Source organism: Scyliorhinus canicula, unplaced genomic scaffold (assembly GCF_902713615.1).
Source record: "Scyliorhinus canicula unplaced genomic scaffold, sScyCan1.1, whole genome shotgun sequence".
NCBI classification, from domain to species: domain Eukaryota; kingdom Metazoa; phylum Chordata; class Chondrichthyes; order Carcharhiniformes; family Scyliorhinidae; genus Scyliorhinus; species Scyliorhinus canicula.
The window spans coordinates 34035-56162 of NW_024055427.1; the positions used below are offsets into that span (position 1 = coordinate 34035).

General features: G+C 45.8%; 2 protein-coding genes across 2 annotated transcripts; one reads left to right on the forward strand and one right to left on the reverse strand.

Moving 5' to 3' along the window:
* Positions 1–3867: 3867 nt before the first annotated feature.
* LOC119959314 (zinc finger protein 239-like) lies at positions 3868–6511 on the reverse strand. Its single transcript, XM_038787624.1, has 2 exons — positions 6335–6511; positions 3868–5185 (listed from the first exon to the last, which is right to left on the reverse strand). The coding sequence occupies exon 2, from the start codon at positions 4777–4779 to the stop codon at positions 3868–3870; it is 912 nt and encodes a 303-aa protein (XP_038643552.1). The 5' UTR covers positions 4780–5185; positions 6335–6511.
* Positions 6512–15164: 8653 nt separating this feature from the next.
* LOC119959321 (zinc finger protein 229-like) lies at positions 15165–16513 on the forward strand (the record flags this gene model as incomplete). Its single annotated transcript, XM_038787635.1, has 1 exon — positions 15165–16513. A coding segment is annotated over one exon (1131 nt), but the record flags the coding sequence as incomplete, so codon positions are not given.
* Between the last annotated feature and the right edge of the window lie 5615 nt (positions 16514–22128).

Below are 22128 nucleotides of genomic sequence, written 5' to 3' on the forward strand. Positions count from 1 at the left end.
TGGGTTTGGGGAGGGATTTATCAAGTGGGTGAAGCTGCTGTATTCGGCCCCGATGGCGAGTGTGGTGACAAACGGGAGGAGGTCGGAGTATTTTGGGCTCCATCGAGGTACCAGGCAGGGATGTCCCCTATCCCCCTTACTATTTGCATTAGCGATCGAACCGTTGGCGATGGCACTGAGGGGTTCAGGGGGTTGGAGGGGACTGACAAGGGGAGGGGAGGAGCATCGGGTATCACTCTATGCGGATGATTTGTTGTTGTATGTGGCGGATCCGGAAGGGGGAATGCCGGAGGTAATGGAAATACTAGCGGAGTTTGGGGACTTTTCGGGATATAAATTAAATGTGGGTAAAAGTGAAGTCTTTGTGATACACCCGGGAGATCAGGGGGAGGGAATTGGGCGGCTCCCCTTTAGGAGAGCAGTAAAGAGCTTCAGGTACTTGGGGGTGCAGGTGGCAAGGAACTGGGGGACCCTCCACAAGCTGAACTTTTCAAGGCTGGTGGAGCAGATGGAGGAGGAGTTCAAGAGGTGGGACATGGTACCGCTGTCGCTAGCAGGGAGGGTGCAGTCAGTCAAAATGAGGTCCTCCCGAGGTTCTTGTTTCTGTTCCAGTGCTTGCCCATCTTCCTCCCCAGGGCCTTCTTCAAGAAGGTAACTAGCAGTATTATGGGCTATGTGTGGGCGCATGGCACCCCTAGAGTGAGAAGGATTTTCTTGGAACGGAGTAGGGACAGTGGAGGATTAGCGCTACCCAATCTTTCCGGATACTACTGGGCGGCGAACGCATCGATGGTGCGCAAGTGGGTGATGGAGGGGGAGGGGGCAGCTTGGAAACGTATGGAGAGGGCGTCCTGCGGCAATACAAGCCTGGGGGCGCTAGTAACGGCACCATGGCCGCTCCCCCCCACAAGGTATACCACGAGTCCGGTAGTGGCGGCCACCCTTAAAATCTGGGGGCAGTGGAGGCGACACAGGGGGGAAGTGGGGGGTCTGATGGCGGCGCCACTGAGAGGGACCACAGATTTGTCCCGGGGAACACTGGCGGGGGATTCCAGAGCTGGCACAGGGCGGGCATCAGGCAACTGAGGGACATGTTCATAGAGGGGAGGTTTGCGAGCCTGGGAGAGCTGGAGGAGAAATTTGAGCTCCCCCCGGGGAACACGTTTAGATACCTGCAGGTGAAGGCATTTGCCAGACGACAGGTGGAAGGATTCCCCTTGCTTCCCGATGGAGGGGCGAGTGATAGGGTGCTGTCAGGGGCCTGGGTCGGAGAAGGGAAGGTCTCGGACATCTACAAAATAATGCAGGAGGTGGAGGAGGTACCGATAGAGGAGCTGAAAGACAAGCGGGAAGCGGAGCTGGGAGAGCAGATAGAAGATGGGACATGGGCGGATGCCCTAGAGAGGGTCAATTCGTCGTCGTCGTGCGCAAGGTTGGGCCTCATCCAATTTAAGGTGCTGCACAGAGCCCATATGACGGGGACTAGGATGAGTCGGTTCTTCGGGGGGGAGGACAGGTGTGTTAGGTGTTCGGGAAGCCCTGCGAACCATGTACATATGTTCTGGATGTGTCCGGCACTGGAAGAGTTCTGGGAGGGGGTGGCGGGGACGGTATCGAGAGTGGTGGGAACCAGGGTCAAACCAGGGTGGGGGCTAGCGATTTTTGGGGTTGGGGTGGAGCCAGGAGTACAGGAGGCAAGGGAGGCCGGAATATTGGCCTTTGCGTCCTTGGTAGCTCGGAGAAGGATCTTGATTCAGTGGAGGGACACAAGGCCACCAAGCGTTAACACCTGGTTAAACGACATGGCAAGCTTCATCCAATTGGAAAGAATCAAATTCGCCCTGAGAGGGTCGGTACAGGGGTTCTTCCGGCGGTGGCAGCCCTTCCTTGACTTTCTGGATCAGAGATAGGAACCGGAGGCCGGAACAGCAGCAACCCGGGGAGAAAAGGGGGGGGGGAAGGGAGGGGGGGGGGGGGGATAGCAACGAAGGGAGCACGTCAGCGGGGGGGCCGCGGGCAACGACTGCCCGAGGCCATCGGCAGAAAGGGAAAAACGGTGTGGTTGCTAGACTGATAGCGCGGGGGGGGGGGGGGGGGGGGGGTGGGGGGGTGCGCGCGGGGGGAGGGCGGGGGGAGGTTTTTCCAGGGGGGACTTGTGGTGTTATAATTTAAAATGTAATAGGGGTAAATGTTTGTATCGAAAAATTTCAATAAAAATTATTTAAAAAAAAAAGAAAGGCATCGACTGGTCAGGGATAGGCAGTATGGATTTGTTAAAGGAAGTTCTTGCCTCACAAATTTGATCAAACTCTTTGAGGAAGTGACAATAAATGTTGCTAAAGGTCGTGCAGTAGATGTTGTGCACATAGATTTTAGCAAGGCGTTTGACAAAGTCCCACGTGGCAAAAGCTGAAAGCCCGTGGGACACAGGGCAATGTGGCAAACTGGATAAAATGTTGGCTCAGTAACCGGGGACAAAAGGTAATGTTCATTGGCCGCCCTTGCAATTGGAAAAGTTGTTTCAAGTGGTGTGCCACAGGGCTCGGTGTTGGGACCATTACTATGTGGGCTATATAGTAACAATTTGGGCGTGAACGTAGGGAACAATGATTAGGAAATTTGCAGACGACACAAAGATTGGCCGAATTCTGGACATTGCAGAGGACAGCTATCATCTCCAAAACAATAGAGATGGATTGGTGCAGTGGGCAGTCCAGGGGCAATAGGTAATTTAACACAGAAACGTGTGAGGTCATGCATTTAGGGAGATCAACCAGTTCTGGGAGTGTACAAAAAAATTGGACAGGTCTAGATCAAAACTGGGCATTCATGAGGTGCTGTGAGCCATCAGCAGCACAGTATTTAAATACAATCTGTAACCTCACAGGCTGGCATATCCCTCACTCTACCATTACCATCAAGCCAAGGGACCAACCCTGATTCACCATGCAGTGGAGGAGAACATGTCAGGAGCAGCACCAGGTTTCCCTGAAACAGATTCCAATCTGGTGACCCTATAACAGGAGACGATAAACGTATAAAACAGCAGAAGCAGCTCTCGGCAGGGCTAAGCGATCTCACTCATAGCGTTTCAGATCAAAGCTGCAGTCCTGCAACATCCACATGGTGGTGAATAATTAAACAAATCACAGGAGGAGGAGGCTCTACAAATATCACCATCTTCGGTGATTGGGGAGACAAGCATATCAGTACAAATTGAAACAAACTGAACTAATTTCAGTGCTGCCTCCATATGGGCTGGTCGACTGCAGTCTTTTCCCAGAGATATGATATGATTCTAGGTGGTTCGCAGTGCAGAAGTTTGTAAGGATCCTTTTTTCAGATGTCCTTGTATCATTTGTACTGACCACTTTCATGTGACTCTTCCCAGTGCGAGTTTGTTCATGTTCAATTAGATTCTGTGATCATTTAAACAGCTTCCCAGAGTGAGAACAACTGAACTGTCCCTCAGTGCGAACAACCTGGTGCTTGACCAGGTCCCCAGTACAAATGACTGGGTTTTGTGTTAAGTGATCCTGGGTTTGCTACCAATACCTCCCCTGGATGCCAAAGCTAAGACAGACACACTGGAAGCGATAGGGAGCTGGGACATGGCTTTGAGAGTAACTGAAGGTGTAAGAACTAAAATAGTCTGGAGTTAGAAAGGAGGAAAGGCCACAAAAATGCAACATTCAGTAACAGGACATCAATTAATCGCCTCTTACCCCAGTGAAATGAAGGTTTCGATAGTGTGTCTGAAATAATATTAGTTCACTTGACATATATTCAGAGGATTAAACTCCAACCCAGTTACAGAGATTATTAATATCAGCAAAAACAAACTCCAACAGTCAGAATGACCAGGGTTCAGTCCTGGATGTGATTAACAGCAGCAACAACAGCAGAATCCAAACCCTGCAGACATTTATCAACCTGTTGCTGTGTCAGATGAGTTGTCCACGTAAATCCCTTCTCACACTCAGAGAAGGTGAATGGTCTTTCCCCGGTGTGAGTGTGCTGGTGTGTCAGCAGGTGGGATGAGCGAGTGAATCCCTTCCCACAGTCAGAGCAGGTGAACGGTCTCTCCCCAGTGTGAACTCGCTGGTGTCTCAGCAAAACACTTGTGGTTTTAAAACTCTTCTCACATTCAGAACATTTGAAAGGTTTCTTATCCGAGTGAACAAGTTGGTGTGATCTGAGGCTGGTTAAATAAATGAATCCCTTTCCACATAAGGAGCAGGTGAATGACCTCTCCCCAGTGTGAACTCGCTGGTGTTTCTGGAGGCCAGATAACTGAGTAAATCCCTTCCCACACACTGTACATCTGAAGGGCCTCTCCTCATTGTGAACTCGCTGGTGTATCAGCAGATCACTTGTGGTTTTATAACTCTTCTCACATTCAGTACATTTGAAAGGTCTGTTATCACTGTGAACCAGTCTGTGAGTAGCGAGGTGGGATGATCGTGTGAATCCTTTCCCACACACAGAGCAGGTGAATGGTCTCTCCCCAGTGTGAGTGCGCTCGTGTTCAATGAGATTCTGTGATCGTTTGAATAGCTTCCCACAGTGAGAGCAGCTGAACTGTCTCTCAGTGCGAACAACCTGGTGCTTGACCAGGTCCTCTGAGCTTTTAGAGTTGTTATCACAGTCTGACTGGTTAAACAGCCCCTCATCAATGTGAACTTGCTGGTGAGTCCGCAGGTGGGATGACTGAATGAATCCCTTTCCACACATGGAGCAGGTGAACGGCCTCTCTCCAGTGTGACTGCGTCGATGCATTTCCAGCAGGGATGGGTAATTGAATCCCTTCCCACAATCCTCACATTTCCACGGTTTCTCCGTGGTGTCGGTGTGTCTGTCCAGTTTGGATGGTCAGTGGAAGCCTCGTCCACACACAGAACACGACAGTGAATGGGGTGATGTTTTTTCAGGCTGTGTAACTGGTTAAATCTCTTTCCACAGTCAGTTCACTGGATCACTCTCACTCGGTTGTGTGTATGTCTCGGTGCTTTTCCAGTCACACTGATGTTTGAAATCTTTTCCCACGGACAGAACAGACAAACATTTCTCCTTCCACATTCAAAGACCGATGGTATTCAGGTGCTCATGAATTGAGTGACTCTGTCCGATCTCGATATGATGTTTGGTTTGAGTTTCCCATCTGCAAATCATCGTCCTCTTGTACCTTGTAAAAGACATTGACAGTGTCAGTATTACCATTAGTGCAGGATAGAAATTTAGAACCGACAATTCCAGTTTCTATGATTTTTTTCCTCTCTTGTTTCCCCAAACTTGTGGTCCAATCAAACGTCCTTCTCAACTAAACCAGAATGTTGTTTCCAGTGTCTATGAGACATCCTGTACCCTGAGGTGTCCACCGGTGTGGAAGGTCTCACGAGTTCCGGTAGACACCGTACGCCCCCTCTCCAGGACCACCCAGGGATTGACAAGACCACAGAAGAGGGACTGACAGCCAGAGTTAACCCCCCGCCGCTCTGTAAATTGCTGCTTTAATCAGGCCCAAGAGCAGGTCCAGGAGCAGATCCTCTGACTTATTCACTCCCCTCCACACTGGGCAGGCAGTGATTAGGAGTGTGGGGTTGAAGTATAAACCAAGTGGAGAAGCAGTTCCTTCAGATAACTATCCAGGGGCTATCTAGCTGGTTTAACTCAGTGAGCTAGATAGCTGGTTTGTGATGCAGAATAAGGCCAATAGCGTGGGTTCAATTCCTGTACCAGCTTACACAAATAGACGCCGGATTGTGGCGACTAGGGGCTTTTCACAGAAACTTCATACTTGTGACAATAAAAGGTTATTATTAGGGGCTGTAACCTATGATTGAAAATAAATATGAGACCCAAATTGGGAAGCATTGCTGTCTCACGGTGCCAAAGACCCGACCCCGGGTCACTGTCCGTGCGGCGTTTACACATACTCCCCGTATCTGTGTATGTCTCCCCCCCACAACCCAAAAGAAAGCGGAGCTGAATTGGCCACGGTATATTGCCCCATAATTGGAATAAAAGAACTGGATGCTTTAAATTCATTAAAAAAAATTAAAATTATATGACCCAACATCATGCCCAACCTGAAAGTGGGGAATATGTTTTAAAACGTGCTGTCCTGGATGGTGTCTGCCCCGGACACTAGGACCCGGTGAGAACAGAAACCTGAAGCTCCGCCTACTCTCTATGACGTCTAAAGGCCACAGCGCATGCGCTCCGCGCTGAACCAGAATGGCGACTGTTATCCATAAGCTGTTTCTGGGGAAAAAAAACCCAGAAACGGAAACGCGGGACTTGCAGAGTCACATTCGGGGTTTGAGGCCCTCACCAGGTATTTAGAAACCCTCCCTATCCAGATCCGTCCCCATCGATCCCTCAGAGTTTCCTCATCCTTCCCGCTGCAGAGACGACAAAAGAGCAACTCTGCCCATCGCCATTACTTACACTGCGCATGCTCCCATACTGGGCGATACTGCGCCTGCGCAGTACATTACTCTGGTGTGAATAGGGGATATTCACTACCGCGGGGAATGCTGGGTAAAACAATTGCCATCGAAAATACTAAAACCAAAGTAAAAGTGCTGGAAAATGTCAGCAGGTCTGGCAGCATGTGGAGAGGAAAGAGCTAACGTTTTCATTTTTTCATTTCACGTTTGGAGTCCAGATGACCCTTTGTCAAAGCTGTAAATACTAATCGAAAATACTAATTAGTTGTGATCTTTTTTGCTGTGATATGGATATTGGGGGAAAATGGGAAATTTATAAAATTAGGAATCAAGTAATACATAAACCCATGTGTACAGACCCTCCATTATCCATCAGAAAGATGGAGTGATGATGTGGAGATGTGGGACTGGGGTGAGCACAGTAAGAAGTCTGACAACACCAGGTTAAAGTCCAACAGGTTTCAAACACTAGCTTTTGGAGCACTGCTCCTTCCTCAGGTGATTATACAGGGGCTATATAACTGGTTCAGCTCAGTGTGCTAAATAGCTGGTTTGTGGTGCACAATAAGGCCAACAGTCCAACGATGTGCAAAAAAGGTGGACTGGCTGTTCAAAACTGCCCCTTTGTGTCCAGGGATGTTCAAGTTATTTGGGGTTATGGGGATAGGGCAGGGAAGTGAGCCTAGGTAGTGTGCTCTTGCAGAGGGCAGGTGCAGACTTGATGGGTCGAGTAGCCTCCTTCTGCACTGTAGGAATTCTTGGTTCTATTGCACCTAGTAACTGTCAGGATTGTATTTGCGTGGATATTCCAGGTCAGTTTTAAAAATTAATTCATGGGAGGGTGTGGCTGGTTTCATCAGCATTTATTGCCAATCCCTGGTTGCCCTTGAGAAGTTGCTGGTGAGTTGCCTTCTTGAACTGCTGCAGCCAATGTGGTGTAGGAGAGGGCAGCACGGTTGTGCAGTGGGTTAGCCCTGTTACCTCACGACGCCGAGGTCCCAGGTTCGATCCCGGCTTTGGGTCACTGACTGTGTGGAGTTTACACATTCTTCCCGTGTTTGCGTGGGTTTCGCCCCCACAACCCAAAGATGTGCAGGCTAGGTGGATTGGCCACGCTAAATTACCCCTTAATTGGAAAAACTGAATTGGGTACTCTAATTTTTTTTTTTTAATTAAAAATGTGGTGTAGGAGCACTCACGGTGCTGTTAGGGAGAATTCCAGGAATTTCCTGGAGGAATGGCAATATATCTCCTTGTCAGGGTGGTGAGTGGCTTGGAGGGAAATTTCCAGGTGGTGTTTTTTCCCAAGTGTCTGCTGCCCTTATCCTCGGTGGCAGCGGTTGTGGATTTTATTTTATTGCAGGTTTAATATAGATTTTTTTAAAAAATCTTTGGAAGGACGTTAGTGAACATTTGGAACAATTCCAGCAACTTTCTTACCACTTCACCTTAGTTCCAACCCCACAATTTACCAGATGTGTTCAGCTGAATTTCACAACTTGCCTTTGTGTTTTCGTGGCTTGTCTCTCATGTTTCCCTCTTTCTGTTTTCAATTCATTTTTCAGGGTATTAGAAGATGAGAAATTTCAGACAATCATAAATCAAAGACCACGTCAAGATCTGACCCAGTCACTCGATTCTTCAGGATGAAAAAAATGAAATGAAAATTGCTTATTGTCACAAGTAGGCTTCAAATGAAGTTACTGTGAAAAGCCCCTAGTCGCCACATTCCGGCGCCTGTTCGGGGAGGCTGGTATGGGAATTGAACTGTGCTGCTGGCCTGCCTTGGTCTGCTTTAAAAGCCAGCGATTTAGCCCAGTGTGCTAAACAAGCCCCTAAACAACACTAAAGGGCTCCACCGGGATTTGAACCCGGGACCTCTAGCAAGCTTCAATACTGAAAAGCCCGAAGCGGGAATCATATCCCTAAACCAACGAGCCACTTTCTGAATATCTGAATATCATCAGCTTTTGAACATGGAAGGAAAAAGCACTGTTCACAGTGGGGTAAAACTGCATCTGTGTTGTGTGTGTGGACAAGGTTTCAACCGTTCATCTGGCCCGATGAGACACAAGCGCAGTCACAACGGGGAAAGACCGTATAAATGTGGAGACTGTGGGAGAGGATTCAATTACCCAGTTGGCCTGGAAAGTCACCGACACACTCACACTGGAGAGAGACCTTTCACCTGCTCAGTGTGTGGGAAGGGATTCACTCAGTTGGCTGGCCTGTTGATACACCAGCGCATTCACAGCAGGGAGAGGCAGTTCACCTGCTCCTAATGTGGAAAGGGATTTACTCAGTCATCGGCCCTGCTGATACATTGGCACTTTCACACAGGGGAGAGGCCGGTCACCTGCTCTGTGTGTGGGAAGGGAAGCACTGATTTCTCTGCTCTGCAGAAACACCAGCGAGTTCACACCAACAAGAGAGAGTTTAATTGATTAAACTGATTGTGGAAAGAGTTTTAAAAGACCACGCATACTGAGGGAGCACCAGTACATTCACACCGGTTCCACACCATTCAGCTGCTCTCACTGCCGGAAGGGGTTCAGGACATCTTTCCACCTTGTGGCACATGAGCACATTCACACTGGAGACAGGCCATTCACCTCCTCTGAATGTGGGAAGGGATTTAATCGATCATCCAACCTGCAGAAACACCAACGTGCTCACAGTGATGAGAGACCGTTTAAATGCCCAGACTGCAGGAAGTGTTATAAAAGTTCTGAGGAATTGCGGCGTCATCAACGTGTTCACTGACGAGAGAACGTTCACATGTTCTCACTGCGGGACTGGGTTCAGGAGAAAAGGCGACCTAACTGTGCACCAGCGAATCCATACTGGGGAGAGACTGTTCACCTGCCATGTGTGTGGGAAAGGATTCACTTGTTTATCCCATCTCACTGCAGACCAACATGTTCACATGACTGAGAGACTGTTTAAATGTTCTGACTGTGAGAAGAGCTTTAAAAGCAGAAAACTTCTGCTCACGCACCAGCGTAATCACTCTGGAGAGAGACTATTCACCTGCACTGAGTGTGGGAAAGGATTCACCCAGTCATCCACTTTGCTGAGGCACCAGCAGGTTCACAGCGAAGAGAAGCCATTCACTTGTTCCACGTGCCGGAAGGGATTTACCCAGTCATACAACCTGCTGAGACACCAGCAAGTTCACCAGTGATTACAGAGGTGTGATTCTGCTGTTATTGCTGCTGTTAATCACATTCAGGACTGTTTATTCTGATAGTTGGAGTTTATTTCTGATGTAAAGCAGCATTATTCGACTTGGTGTGTGTCCCACAGCATCTCTCATTCATGTGTGAATAGATCATCATCTCTGCAAACCTTGGTTTAAATTTGCATTGAACTGAACATGAAAAATAAACAGATCACAGTCCAATCTTGCAGCTGTATATTGACAGGGGAAAGCCTGTTCTGTAACTCGAGGATAAAGCTGTGTAAGCTCTGAATGTTTGTAATCATCAGGTTCGAGCTATTTGATAGACATCTGTTCAAAGCTGTTAACTTGCAAGATATTGAAGGAATTACTCTGAAAGTAAACTCACCGATTTCTAACCTCAGACTCTGGTCCTGCTGTAATGAACACTCAGCATCCATTAGTGCTGATTTACAGTGAATCACTGATTATTCTGTGGGATCTTTGTTACTTGTTTTGTGAAATATCTCTCCCCATTAGTGCTGAACTGCTGGATAACTCGGATTGCACTTAGACACGATTTGGATTTAGTTTAAAGATGTGCAGGTTAGCTGGATTGGCTATGCTAAATTATCCCTTAGTGTCCAAAGATGTGCAGGTTAGCTGGATTGGCTATGCTAAATTATCCCTTAGTGTCCAAAGATGCGCAGGTTAGCTGGATTGGCTATGCTAAATTATCCCTTAGTATCCAAAGATGTGTAGGTTAGCTGGATTGGCTATGCTAAATTGTCCCTTAGTGTCCAAAGATGTGTAGGTTAGCTGGATTGGCTATGCTAAATTGTCCCTTAGTGTCCAAAGACTTGTAGGTTAGCTGGATTGACTATGCTAATTGTCCCTTAGTGTCCAAAGATGTGAAGGTTGGGTGGGATTACAGGGATAAGGCAGGGTAGTCGTCCCAGGTAAGGTGCTCTTTTGGAGGGTCTGTACAGACTGATGGGCTGAATGTCCTCCTTCTGATTCTGTGTCAACAAAGGGTCTGTGTGCCTAGATAAATTGGTAATTTGTAGGTGATAAACAATGTTTATGTCCTGACTTGTAGTCTGGCGTCTTCGTGATTTGTGAGGAAAGATTTAATTCACTCACTTAGCAGCTTGAGGGGAACCAGACTGAGGTTTAATGAACATAATGAACAGGAATAGGCCATTCGGTCCTTCGAGCCTGTCCTGCTACTCTTGTTTTATTTGTCCAGGGGATGTGTCTATCACTGGCTGAGCCAGCATTTATTGCCCATTACTAAATTGTCCTTGAACTGATTTGCCATTTCAGAGGTCATTTCTGTGGGTCTGGAGTCACATGTAGGCCAGACCAGATAAGGGTGGCATATTTACTTCCCTGAAGGGCATTAGATAGGTTAGAACAACAATTGATAATTGTTTTCATGGTCATCATAAGATTTTTAATTTAAGATTTTTATTGAATTCAAATTTGACCATCTGCCATAGTGGGATTCAAACCCAGATCCCAGGAACAGTCCCCTGGGTCTCTGGGTTACTGACCCTGTGACAATACCACTACATCACCGCCTCCTCGATCGTCACTGATTGTCCACTCCAATTCCATCTCCCTGTACTCTCCCCATAGCTCTCAATTCCCTTTATACACAAAAATATATCAATTTGTCTTAACTACACTCACTGACTGAGCATCCATTGCTCTCTGGGAGAGAGAATTCCAGAAATTCACAACCTTGGTGAAGAAATTGCTCATCACAATCTGAAATGGGCAACCCTTTATTCTGAGACTGAGAGTCAGTGTCCCAGATTCCCCAGTCAGGAAAATAAAACATCTTCACAGCGTCTAACCTCTCCAGACCTTTATGAATCATATGTTCTAATGGGATCACCTCTCATTTTTCTAACCACCACAAAATTTAGGCCTAGTCTGATTTTATCAGCACCCAGTCCCGAATAATAAGGATAGATTCTAGCATTTCGCTTACACTTGATATTTGGCTAACTGGAAGGTAGTTTCCCATTTTATCTCTTTCTACAGTCTGGAATAGTGAGGCTATGTTTTCTACTTTCCAGTCCTTGGAAAGTAAGGAAGTAGGGTGTCTGGACCAGAGGATATAGTCACCATTTAATCCCATTAATTTCTCCACTCTCTATTGTTATGGGCCAGGGTTTAGAGAATCCCAAAGTGTATCATGGAATTCACCTGACCCCCAACTTTTAATAGATTGTGGTATGGGGAGCACACGGCCCACTCTAAAGGTACAGCAGAAATGGAAAAGTATTTTTTTAAAGCAAAACAATGTTTATTCTATGAACTCAAGTTAACCTTTTTGAAACATACAGTGAACATCTTAGCAACCATTAATTCAAATACAACTCCCAAAGAATACAACACTAAGTAATGCTTGCACTGTCCTTTTAACATCCAGAAGACTTACAAAAGAAACACCTTTTAAAAGAAGCAGATCAGGTTAATGTCACTACTGAAAACATTTATAATTCTGAATTCACCAAATGATCAAGAGATAGTGTTTTGATGGCAGAGAGAACAGCAGTACGCCCACTTGGTCTGGCTTTAGCTCCAACACTGAAAACAAAACTAAAACACACCCTGCAGCCTGCTCAAAAACGAAAGTGAAAAGCAGACAGAGAGCCTAGCTCCACCCACTCTCTGACATCACTGCAGTAGTTATCACCTATTTCTTAAAGGTACTCTCACATGACACTATTTCTATAGGTTCCTCATTCAGACTGGATAAGGGAATCTGTAACCTGCATCTGCAAAGCTGTCTGCAGCTCAGTCAGGATTCATGCAGCTTCCCCTCTTCATCAATCATACACATTTTCAATGGGAATTAAATGGTCTTTTTCATTTTTTAAACTTTTATTCACATTATAATTGTCAGAAAGCATCAGTCAATCAACAACTTTTTTGTAAAATTCTACAAATTGATGTTGAAACGTGTGTCTGACTGGTTTTACATAATTACTGGCATTTGATAAAACATTTGTATTGTTGACCAATTTTTTAAAAGTTGACTCTTCCTTGTATTAAGGTTGCCGTCCGCCCCCCGCACTGAACCCTTAGTTCCCCCTTGTAATTAGAACGTTTCGGTTTGCTACGATGATGACAGCACGGTAGCATTGTGGATAGCACAATTGCTTCACAGCTCCAGGGTCCCAGGGTTGATTCCGGCTTGGGTCACTGTCTGTGTGGAGTCTGCACATCCTCCCAGTGCGTGCATGGGTTTCCTCCGGGTGCTCCAGTTTCCTCCCAGTCCAAAGATGTGCAGGTTAGGTGGGTTGGCCATGATAAATTGCCCTTAGTGTCTAAAATTGCCCTTAGTGTTCATAGAACATAGAACATAGAACAATACAGCGCAGTACAGGCCCTTCGGCCCTCGATGTTGCACCGACATGGAAAAAATCTAAAGGCCATCTAACCTACACTATGCCCTTATCATCCATATGCTTATCCAATAAATTTTTTAATGCCCTCAATGTTGGCGTGTTCACTACTGTTGCAGGTAGGGCATTCCACGGCCTCACCACTCTTTGCGTAAAAAACCCACCTCTGACCTCTGTCCTATATCTATTACCCCTCAATTTAAGGCTATGTCCCCTCGTGCTAGCCACCTCCATCCGCGGGAGAAGGCTCTCGCTGTCCACCCTATCTAACCCTCTGATCATTTTGTATGCCTCTATTAAGTCACCTCTTAACCTTCTTCTCTCTTAACGAAAACAACCTCAAGTCCATCAGCCTTTCCTCATAAGATTTTCCCTCCATACCAGGCAACATCCTGGTAAATCTCCTCTGCACCCGTTCCAAAGCTTCCACATCCTTCCTATAATGAGGCGACCAGAACTGTACGCAATACTCCAAATGCGGCCGTACTAGAGTTTTGTACAACTGCAACATGACCTCATGGCTCCGGAACTCAATCCCTCTACCAATAAAGGCCAACACACCATAGGCCTTCTTCACAACCTTATCAACCTGGGTGGCAACTTTCAGGGATCTATGTACATGGACACCGAGATCCCTCTGCTCATCCACACTACCAAGAATTTTACCATTAGCCAAATATTCCGCATTTCTGTTATTCTTTCCAAAGTGAATCACCTCACACTTCTCCACATTAAACTCCATTTGCCACCTCTCAGCCCAGCTCTGCAGCTTATCTATGTCCCTCTGTAACCTGCAACATCCTTCCGCACTGTCTACAACTCCACCGACTTTAGTGTCGTCTGCAAATTTACTCACCCATCCTTCTGCGCCCTCCTCTAGGTCATTTATAAAAATGACAAACAGCAACGGCCCCAGAACAGATCCTTGTGGTACGCCACTCGTAACTGAACTCCATTCTGAACATTTCCCATCAACTACCACTCTCTGTCTTCTTTCAACTAGCCAATTTCTGATCCACATCTCTAAATCACCCTCAATCCCCAGCCTCCGTATTTTCTGCAATAGCCGACCGTGGGGAACCTTATCAAATGCTTTACTGAAATCCATATACACCACATCAACTGCTCTACCCTCGTCTACCTGTTCAGTCACCTTCTCAAAGAACTCGATAAGGTTTGTGAGGCATGACCTACCCTTCACAAAACCATGCTGACTATCCCTAATCATATTATTCCTATCTAGATGATTATAAATCGTATCTTTTATAATCCTCTCCAAGACTTTACCCACCACAGACGTTAGGCTCACCGGCCTATAGTTACCGGGGTTATCTCTACTCCCCTTCTTGAACAAAGGGACCACATTTGCTATCCTCCAGTCCTCTGGCACTATTCCTGTAGCCAATGATGACCTAAAAATCAAAGCCAAAGGCTCAGCAATCTCTTCCCTGGCTTCCCAGAGAATCCTAGGATAAATCCCATCCGGCCCCGGGGACTTATCTATTTTCACCTTGTCCAGAATTGCCAACACTTCTTCCCTACGCACCTCAATGCCATCTATTCTAATAGCCTGGGTCTCAGCATTCTCCTCCACAATATTATCTTTTTCTTGAGTGAATACTGACGAAAAGTATTCATTTAGTATCTCGCTTATCTCCTCAGCCTCCACACACAACTTCCCACCACTGTCCTTGACTGGCCCTACTCTTACCCTAGTCATTCTTTTATTCCTGACATACCTATAGAAAGCTTTTGGGTTTTCCTTGATCCTACCTGCCAAAGACTTCTCATGTCCCCTCCTTGCTCGTCTCAGCTCTCTCTTTAGATCCTTCCTCGCTTGCTTGTAACTATCAAGCGCCCCAACTGAAACTTCACGCCTCATCTTCACATAGGCCTCCTTCTTCCTCTTAACAAGAGATTCCACTTCTTTGGTAAACCACGGTTCCCTCGCTCGACCCCTTCCTCCCTGCCTGACTGGTACGAAATTGCACATGTTCTGTGTGTAGACAAGGCTTCCGCTGATTGTCCAATCTGGAGAGACACGAGGAGACCCAAAGCATGGAGAAACCGTGGAAATGTGGGGACTGTGGGAAGGAATACAGATTCCCATCTGAGCTGGAGACTCATCGACGCAGTCACACTGGGGAGAGGCCGTTCACGTGCTCTCAGTGTGGGCAGGGGTTCACTCGGTTATTGCACCTGCAGGCACACCAGCGAGTTCACACTGGGGAGAAACCATTCACCTGCTCTCAGTGTGGAAAGGGATTAATTGATTTATCCAGCCTGCAGTCACACCAGCGAGTTCACACTGGGGAGAAGCCGTTCACCTGCTCTCAGTGTGGGCAGAGATTCCGTGCTTTATCCAACCTGCGGAGACATCAGCGACTTCACACTGGGGAGAGGCCATTCACCTGCTCTCAGTGTGGGAAGGGATTCATTGATTCATCTACCCTGAGGAGACATCAGCGAGTTCACACTACGGAGAGGCCGTTCACCTGCTCTCAGTGTGGGAAGGGATTCATTGATTCATTCACCCTGCAGAGACATCAGCAAATTCACACTGGGGAGAGGCCATTCACCTGCTCTCAGTGTGGGAAGGGATTCAGTGATTTATCCACCATGCAGACACATCAGCGAATTCACACTGGGGAGAGGCCGCTCACCTGCTCTCAGTGTGGGAAAGGTTTTACTCAGTTATCCATCCTGCAGACACACCAGCGAGTTCACACTGGGGAGAGGCCATTCAGCTGCTCTCAGTGTGGGAAGGGATTCCGTGATTTACCCAACCTGCGGATCCATCAGCGAGTTCACACTGGTGAGCGTCCGTTCATCTGCTCTAACTGTGGGAAGGGATTCACTCAGTCATCCAGTCTGCAGACACACCAGAGAGTTCACACTGGGGAGAAGCCATTCACCTGCTCTCAGTGTGGGCAGAGATTCCGAGCTTCATCCAACCTAAGGAACCATCAGCGAGTTCACACTGGAGAGAAGCTGTTCACCTGCTGTCAGTGTGGGAACGCATTCAGTGATTTATCCAGTCTGCAGACACACCAACGAATTCACACGGGGGAGAAGCCATTCACCTGCTCTCAGTGTGGGAAGGGATTTATTGATTCATCCATCCTGCAGAGACATCAGCGAGTTCACACTGGGGAGAAGCCATTCACCTGCTCCCTCTGTGGGAATGGATTCACACAATTATCCAGTCTGCAGACACACCAGCAAGTTCACACTGGGGAGAGGCCATTCACCTGCTCTTAGTGTGGGAAGGGATTACATAGAAACATAGAAATATAGGAGCAGGAACAGATCATTTGGCTCTTTGCACCTGCTCTGCCATTCATTATGATAATGGCTTATCATTCATAGCCTAATTCCGCTTTCCCTTCCATATTTTTAATTAATTAATAAACTTGATTGTCACAAGTACACTTACATTGAAATGAAGTTACTGTGAAAAGCCCCTAGTCGCCACATTCTGGCGCCTGTTCAGGTACACAGAGGGAGAATCTCTGTCCTAAATGGTCTACCCCGTATCCTCAGACTGCGACCTCTGGTTCTGTACCCTCCCACCATCGGGAAAATCTTTCCTGCATCTACCCTGTTAAGTCCTGTTAGGATAATATAGGTTTCTATGAGATCCCCCATTCTTCTAAACTCCAGTGGATACAATCCTAACTGATTCAATCTCTCATACGTCAGTCCCACCATCCCAGGAATCAGTCTGGTAAACCTTCGCTGCACTTCCACCCGAGCAAGAACATCCTTCCTCAGATAAGGAGCCCAATACTGCTCACAATATTCCAGGTATGGCCTCACCAAGGCCTTGTGTAATAACAGCAAGATATTCCTGCTCCTGTACTTGAATCCGCTCGCAATGAAGGCTAGCACAGCATTTGCCTTATTCACCGCCTGCTGTAGCTGCATGCTTTCCTTCAGTGACTGGTGTACGAGGATACCCAGGTCTCGTTGCACATTCCCCTCTCCTAATTTATGGCCGTTCAGATAATAGCCCGCCGTCTCGTTTTTGTTGTCAAAGTGGACAACCTCGCATTTCTACAAATTATACTGCATCTGCCATTCATTTGCCCACTCACTCAACTTGTCCAAATCACAATGAAGGATCTCTGCATCCTCCTCACAGACCCGCCCCCCCCCCCCCCCCCCCCCCTCCACACACACGCAAAGTGGTGTCATCTGCAAATTTGGAGATATTGGATTTTCCTCCCTCACCAAATCATTAATATATAGGGTGTTGCAGTGGTTAGCACTGTTGCCTCACTGTGCTGTGGACCAGTGTTTAATCCTGCCCCGGGTCACTGTCCGTGTGGATACAAGTGTCTCCGTGGTCTCACCCCCATAACCCAAAGAAGTGCAGGGTAGGTGAATTGGCCACGCTCAATTGCCCCTCAATTGGTAAAAAGGAATTGGGTACTTTAAATTTTTCTTAAAATCATAAATATATCTTGTGAATATCTCAGGTCCTAGCACCGATCCCTATGGTATCCCACTAGTCACTGCCTTCCAGTTTGAAAAAGACCATTAATTCCTACTCTGTTTCCTGCCTGCCAACCAGTTTTCTATCCATATCAATTCACTACCCCTAATTCCAAGCGCTTTAATTTTACACATTAATCTCTTATGTGGGACTTTGGTCAAAAGCCATCTGAAAGTCCAAATATCACATCCACTGGCTGCCCCTCGTTAACTCTACCAGTTACACCCTTGAAGAATTCCAGTAGATTTGTCAAGCATGATTTTCCCTTCATAAATCCATGCTGACTCTGTCCGATCCTGCCACTCGTTTCTCAGTGCTTTGCTATAAAATCTATGAGAATGGATTCTAGAATTTTCCCCACTGCCGATGTCTGATTTGCTGGTCTATAATTCCCTGTTTTCTCTCTCTATCTCTTTTTAAATGGTGGAATTACATAAGCCAATCTGCAGGAACTGTTCCAGAGTCTATAGAATCCTGGAAGATGACCACCGTTGCATCCACTATTTCTACACGACTTCCCTAAGTACTTCGGTTGCAGATTATCAGACCCTGGGGATTTACCACCCTTCAATCCCATCAATTTCACCAACACCATTTCTCTCCTAATATTGAGCTCCTTCAGTTCCTCCCTCTCACTAAATCCGGCGCTTCCCAACATTTCTGGTATCTGCTTTGTGAAGAAAGCAGCAAATTATGTATTTATTTTCTCACCCATTTCTTTGTCGCCTCTGATACAATCAGCCTGATTTCCTGTTTTATGCCATTCCTAATATCACCACTGCAGTTTGGGGGTCTATATACGATGCCCACTAAGTTTTTTGCCCCTTGGTGTTTCTCAGCTCTACCCATACAGATTCCACATTGTTGGAGCTAATATCCTTCCTGACTATTACATTAATTTCCTCTTTAACCAGCACTGCCGCTCTACTGCCTTTTCCTTTTTGTCTGTCCTTCCTAAATACTGAATAGATTCAATTCCCATCCCTGGTCATCCTGCAGCCATGTCTCCATAATCCTGATGATCTCACTCCCGTTTACATCTATTTTCACAATTCACTCGGTATGCCATCTGCAGTCACACCAGGGAGTTCATACTGGGAAGAGGCCGTTCGCCTGCTCTCAATGTGCGATGGGATTTAGTAATTTATTGAACTTTCTGAGACAACAACATGTTCACAACAGATTACAGGGATTGGATTCTGCTGTTATTGTTTCTGTTCTCAATTACATCCAGGACTGCATTTTGTTCATTCTGTTGGTCAATGGGGATGGTCAGAGGGTTTCTTTCTGCTGGACTGGCTGGTCTCACGGCTTCGCCTCTAGTGGGCTGATTCTCTCTGAGCCTTCTTGCGAATATCTGGTTTCACATTTCACAAGGAGTGAAAGGGGTTTGGCGGTTAAAAGATGTTTCATTGCTATTTCTGTTTGGAAACCCCAAAAATCATGCTTCATTGCCATGAAGATGGGCTATGGTGGTTACATAATTCTTTTGTTTAATTTATCTTCATGCTTCTCACAGAAGAAAACAATCAGGGTATGAGGGGCAAGTTGTCTGAGGTGCACTGGGAAACTACATTAAATAGTATGGTGGGAGACAGGCAATCAGTAATATTGAAGGAATTATTACAGATTTACACTGGGATTGGTTAGCTCAGTTGGCTGGATGGCTGGTTTGTGCTGAGTGACACCAACAGCACAGGTTAAATTCCCATACCGGCTGAGGTTAGCCATGGACTTTGTCAATATTTACGCTCCACATGATTCTCCACCCACCCCTCTACATCTCCCCATCAGCATATCCTCTATTCCTTTCTCCCTCTGTGTATGTCTCTAGCTTTACGTTCAATGGATTCATGCTGTTCACCTCAACCACTCGCTGTGGTAACGGGTTCCACATTCTCACCACTCGCTGGGGAAAGAGGTTTCCACTGAAATTCCTATTGGATTATTGAATCCCTTCATAATCTCAAAGACTTCCACCAGATCACCCATCAGCCTTTGCTTTTCCAGAAAAAAGCAGCTCCAGCCTTTCCTGAGTGTTAAATGCTCTCAGTTCTGTATATTATGAATCTTTGTTGCACCTTATCCAGTGCCTCTATTTCCTTTATCGAAATGGAGATCACCAATGTTGACAGAGCTCCCAGTGTAGTCTAACCATCGTTCTAAACAAGCTGAACATTTCCTCTGTGCTTTTCAATTCTATCCCTCTGCAATGGAACCCTATGTATGGGCTCCCCACTTTCGGAAAGATGTGATGTTCTTGGGGTGTAGAGGACATTAATGAGAATGGCACCAGAGATGAGGGACTCCAGTTAGTTGGAGTGACTGGAGCTGCTGAATTTCTCCCGAGATCACAGCATCTGGAGGGTGGGGAATGAGGCCATTCAGCCCTTTGAGACCGTGTTGGCTCTCTGTGGAGGAAGCCAGTCTGCCCATTGCCCCGTTCTATCCCCAAATCCCTGTGGGTTTATTTCTCTCAGTGCCTGTCCAATTTCCTATTGAAATCCTTCTGTCATCTCTGCATCTCCTACCCTCATAGGCAGTAGGTTCCAGGTCGGTACCACTCGCTTTACATGTACACAAGGCTTCTCGAGCACTGAGAAGTCTATTTGGCCCATTTTTCCCATGCCAGCTCTTTGTACAGCAACCCATTTAATCCCAGAGTTGGACTATTTTGTTTTCTTTTTCAGAATGTACCAAATTCCCTTTTGGAAGTTACAGTCCAATGAGATTCCAGCACCTCATTGCAAATGGACAGTGCATTACAAATCACAACGATTCGCTGTGTTTTACAGCAAATAATTGTGCGTATGGTGTGTCTGGAGTTTCACAGTATTCAAAATGGTGCCAATGCTGTGGTTATTACACTAAATAAGACCCAATCTTTATCAATGATTTTGGTGAGGACACCGAGTGTAATATATCCTTGTTTGTGGACAATTAGAACAAATGTACATTTTTATAAAACCTCTCACTTCCACTGGACCACCTGAAGTGTTTTAAAGCCAATGGAGTACTTTTGAAATGTATTCACTGTTGTAATGTAGGAAGCTGTAAGTACGCATATGTAATCACATTTAGGTTTTAAATTGTTATTTTCATAGTGCATTCACTGTCATTAGTAATAAGGTCAAGGAAGCCCTTTTATGTCTCTAATATGTGGCTTCCTGCAGCCATTTCACCTGTACCGTTTCTGTATGAACTACGTATTGATTTCATAGCAATAAACAAGAATTAAATTCATGATTATTCAGTAGTTAACATTGATTATCATTAGTGAATTGGTGTATTAGGTAATTATATTGCAAAGACTAGATCTTTAATTTTAAAAATAACACAATCAACCAAAATGTTTCCAGAAACTGCAGAGCTATCAGAATTTGTTTGAAAAATAAATTACTTTTATAATTTTGAGAAGTTACAAGACACCATATTCTGCCAAGAATATGTGGGCTGGGCAGTGGAGTAATGGTATTGTTACTGGGCTAGTAATCCAGAGACCCAGGTTAATGCTCTGGGGATCTGGGATTGAATCTGCCTATGACAGATATTGAATTTGAATAAAATCTCAAATTAAAAGTCGATTTATGACATTGTTGATTGTTGTAAAAACCCATTTGGTTCATTAATGTCCTTTTGGAATCTGCTCTCCTTACGTGGCCTGGTCTACATGTGACTCCAGGTCCACAGCAATGTTGTGGTTGGTTTGTAAGCCTCCTCTGAAATAGCCTCACAAGATACGCAGTTCAAGGGCAATTGGAATGTGCAGTAAATGCTGGTCCAGCCAGTGACTCCCACCTCCCATTAATGAATAATTCTTAAGAAGGCTCATTGTTCAATCTGAAGATTAGTAAGAAACTGTCTCTTTGATTGGATTTGATTTATTGTCACGTTTCCCGAGGTACAGTGAAAAGTATTGTTCTGCCTACAGTCCAGACAGATCGTTCCATACATGAAACAATCTAGGACATCCGATAAATACACAATGTAAATACATAGACACAGACACCGTGTGAAGCGTAAGTGACCTAGTGTATCTTGTATCAAATGTATCAATTAAAAATTGTATTAATTAGCTACCAATCTGTAACTTGATTAAATAAGTAGTGATCCTTAATTGAGTTACAATTAATTAAACAATAATGAATCAGGAGTTATAGTAAAAGTGAGTTTTATTTGTTGTATAAATATAAAAGCTTAATCGCTGTGTATATAAAGAATGCGATGAGGATAAATGTACCGGCAAGGGAGACCTTCCAACTCTGATTAGCCTCAACATTTGAAACTGTTTGAATAAGGGGTTGTACAGAATCAGATAAAGGGATAGTATGAAGCTGTTCAATTGTATTCCTGTCAAAGGTAATGAGAGAAGGTGGTGTCAGTAATTAAACATCCAATTAAATTAAACTGGTGCCCAATTAACCAATGGTCATGTTACCACAGCCCCAACTCTGACATGAGGTAATGGTCACTTTGGGGGTAAAAGTCGAGGTTCCGAAGGTCTTCCTTGCTGGCCAAGTACTGAAGACTCTCGAGGCCGAGTTCCAAGGAAATTAGTGTCAAAGAAGGAGCCAGGGAGGGTTACGCTTCCACAGA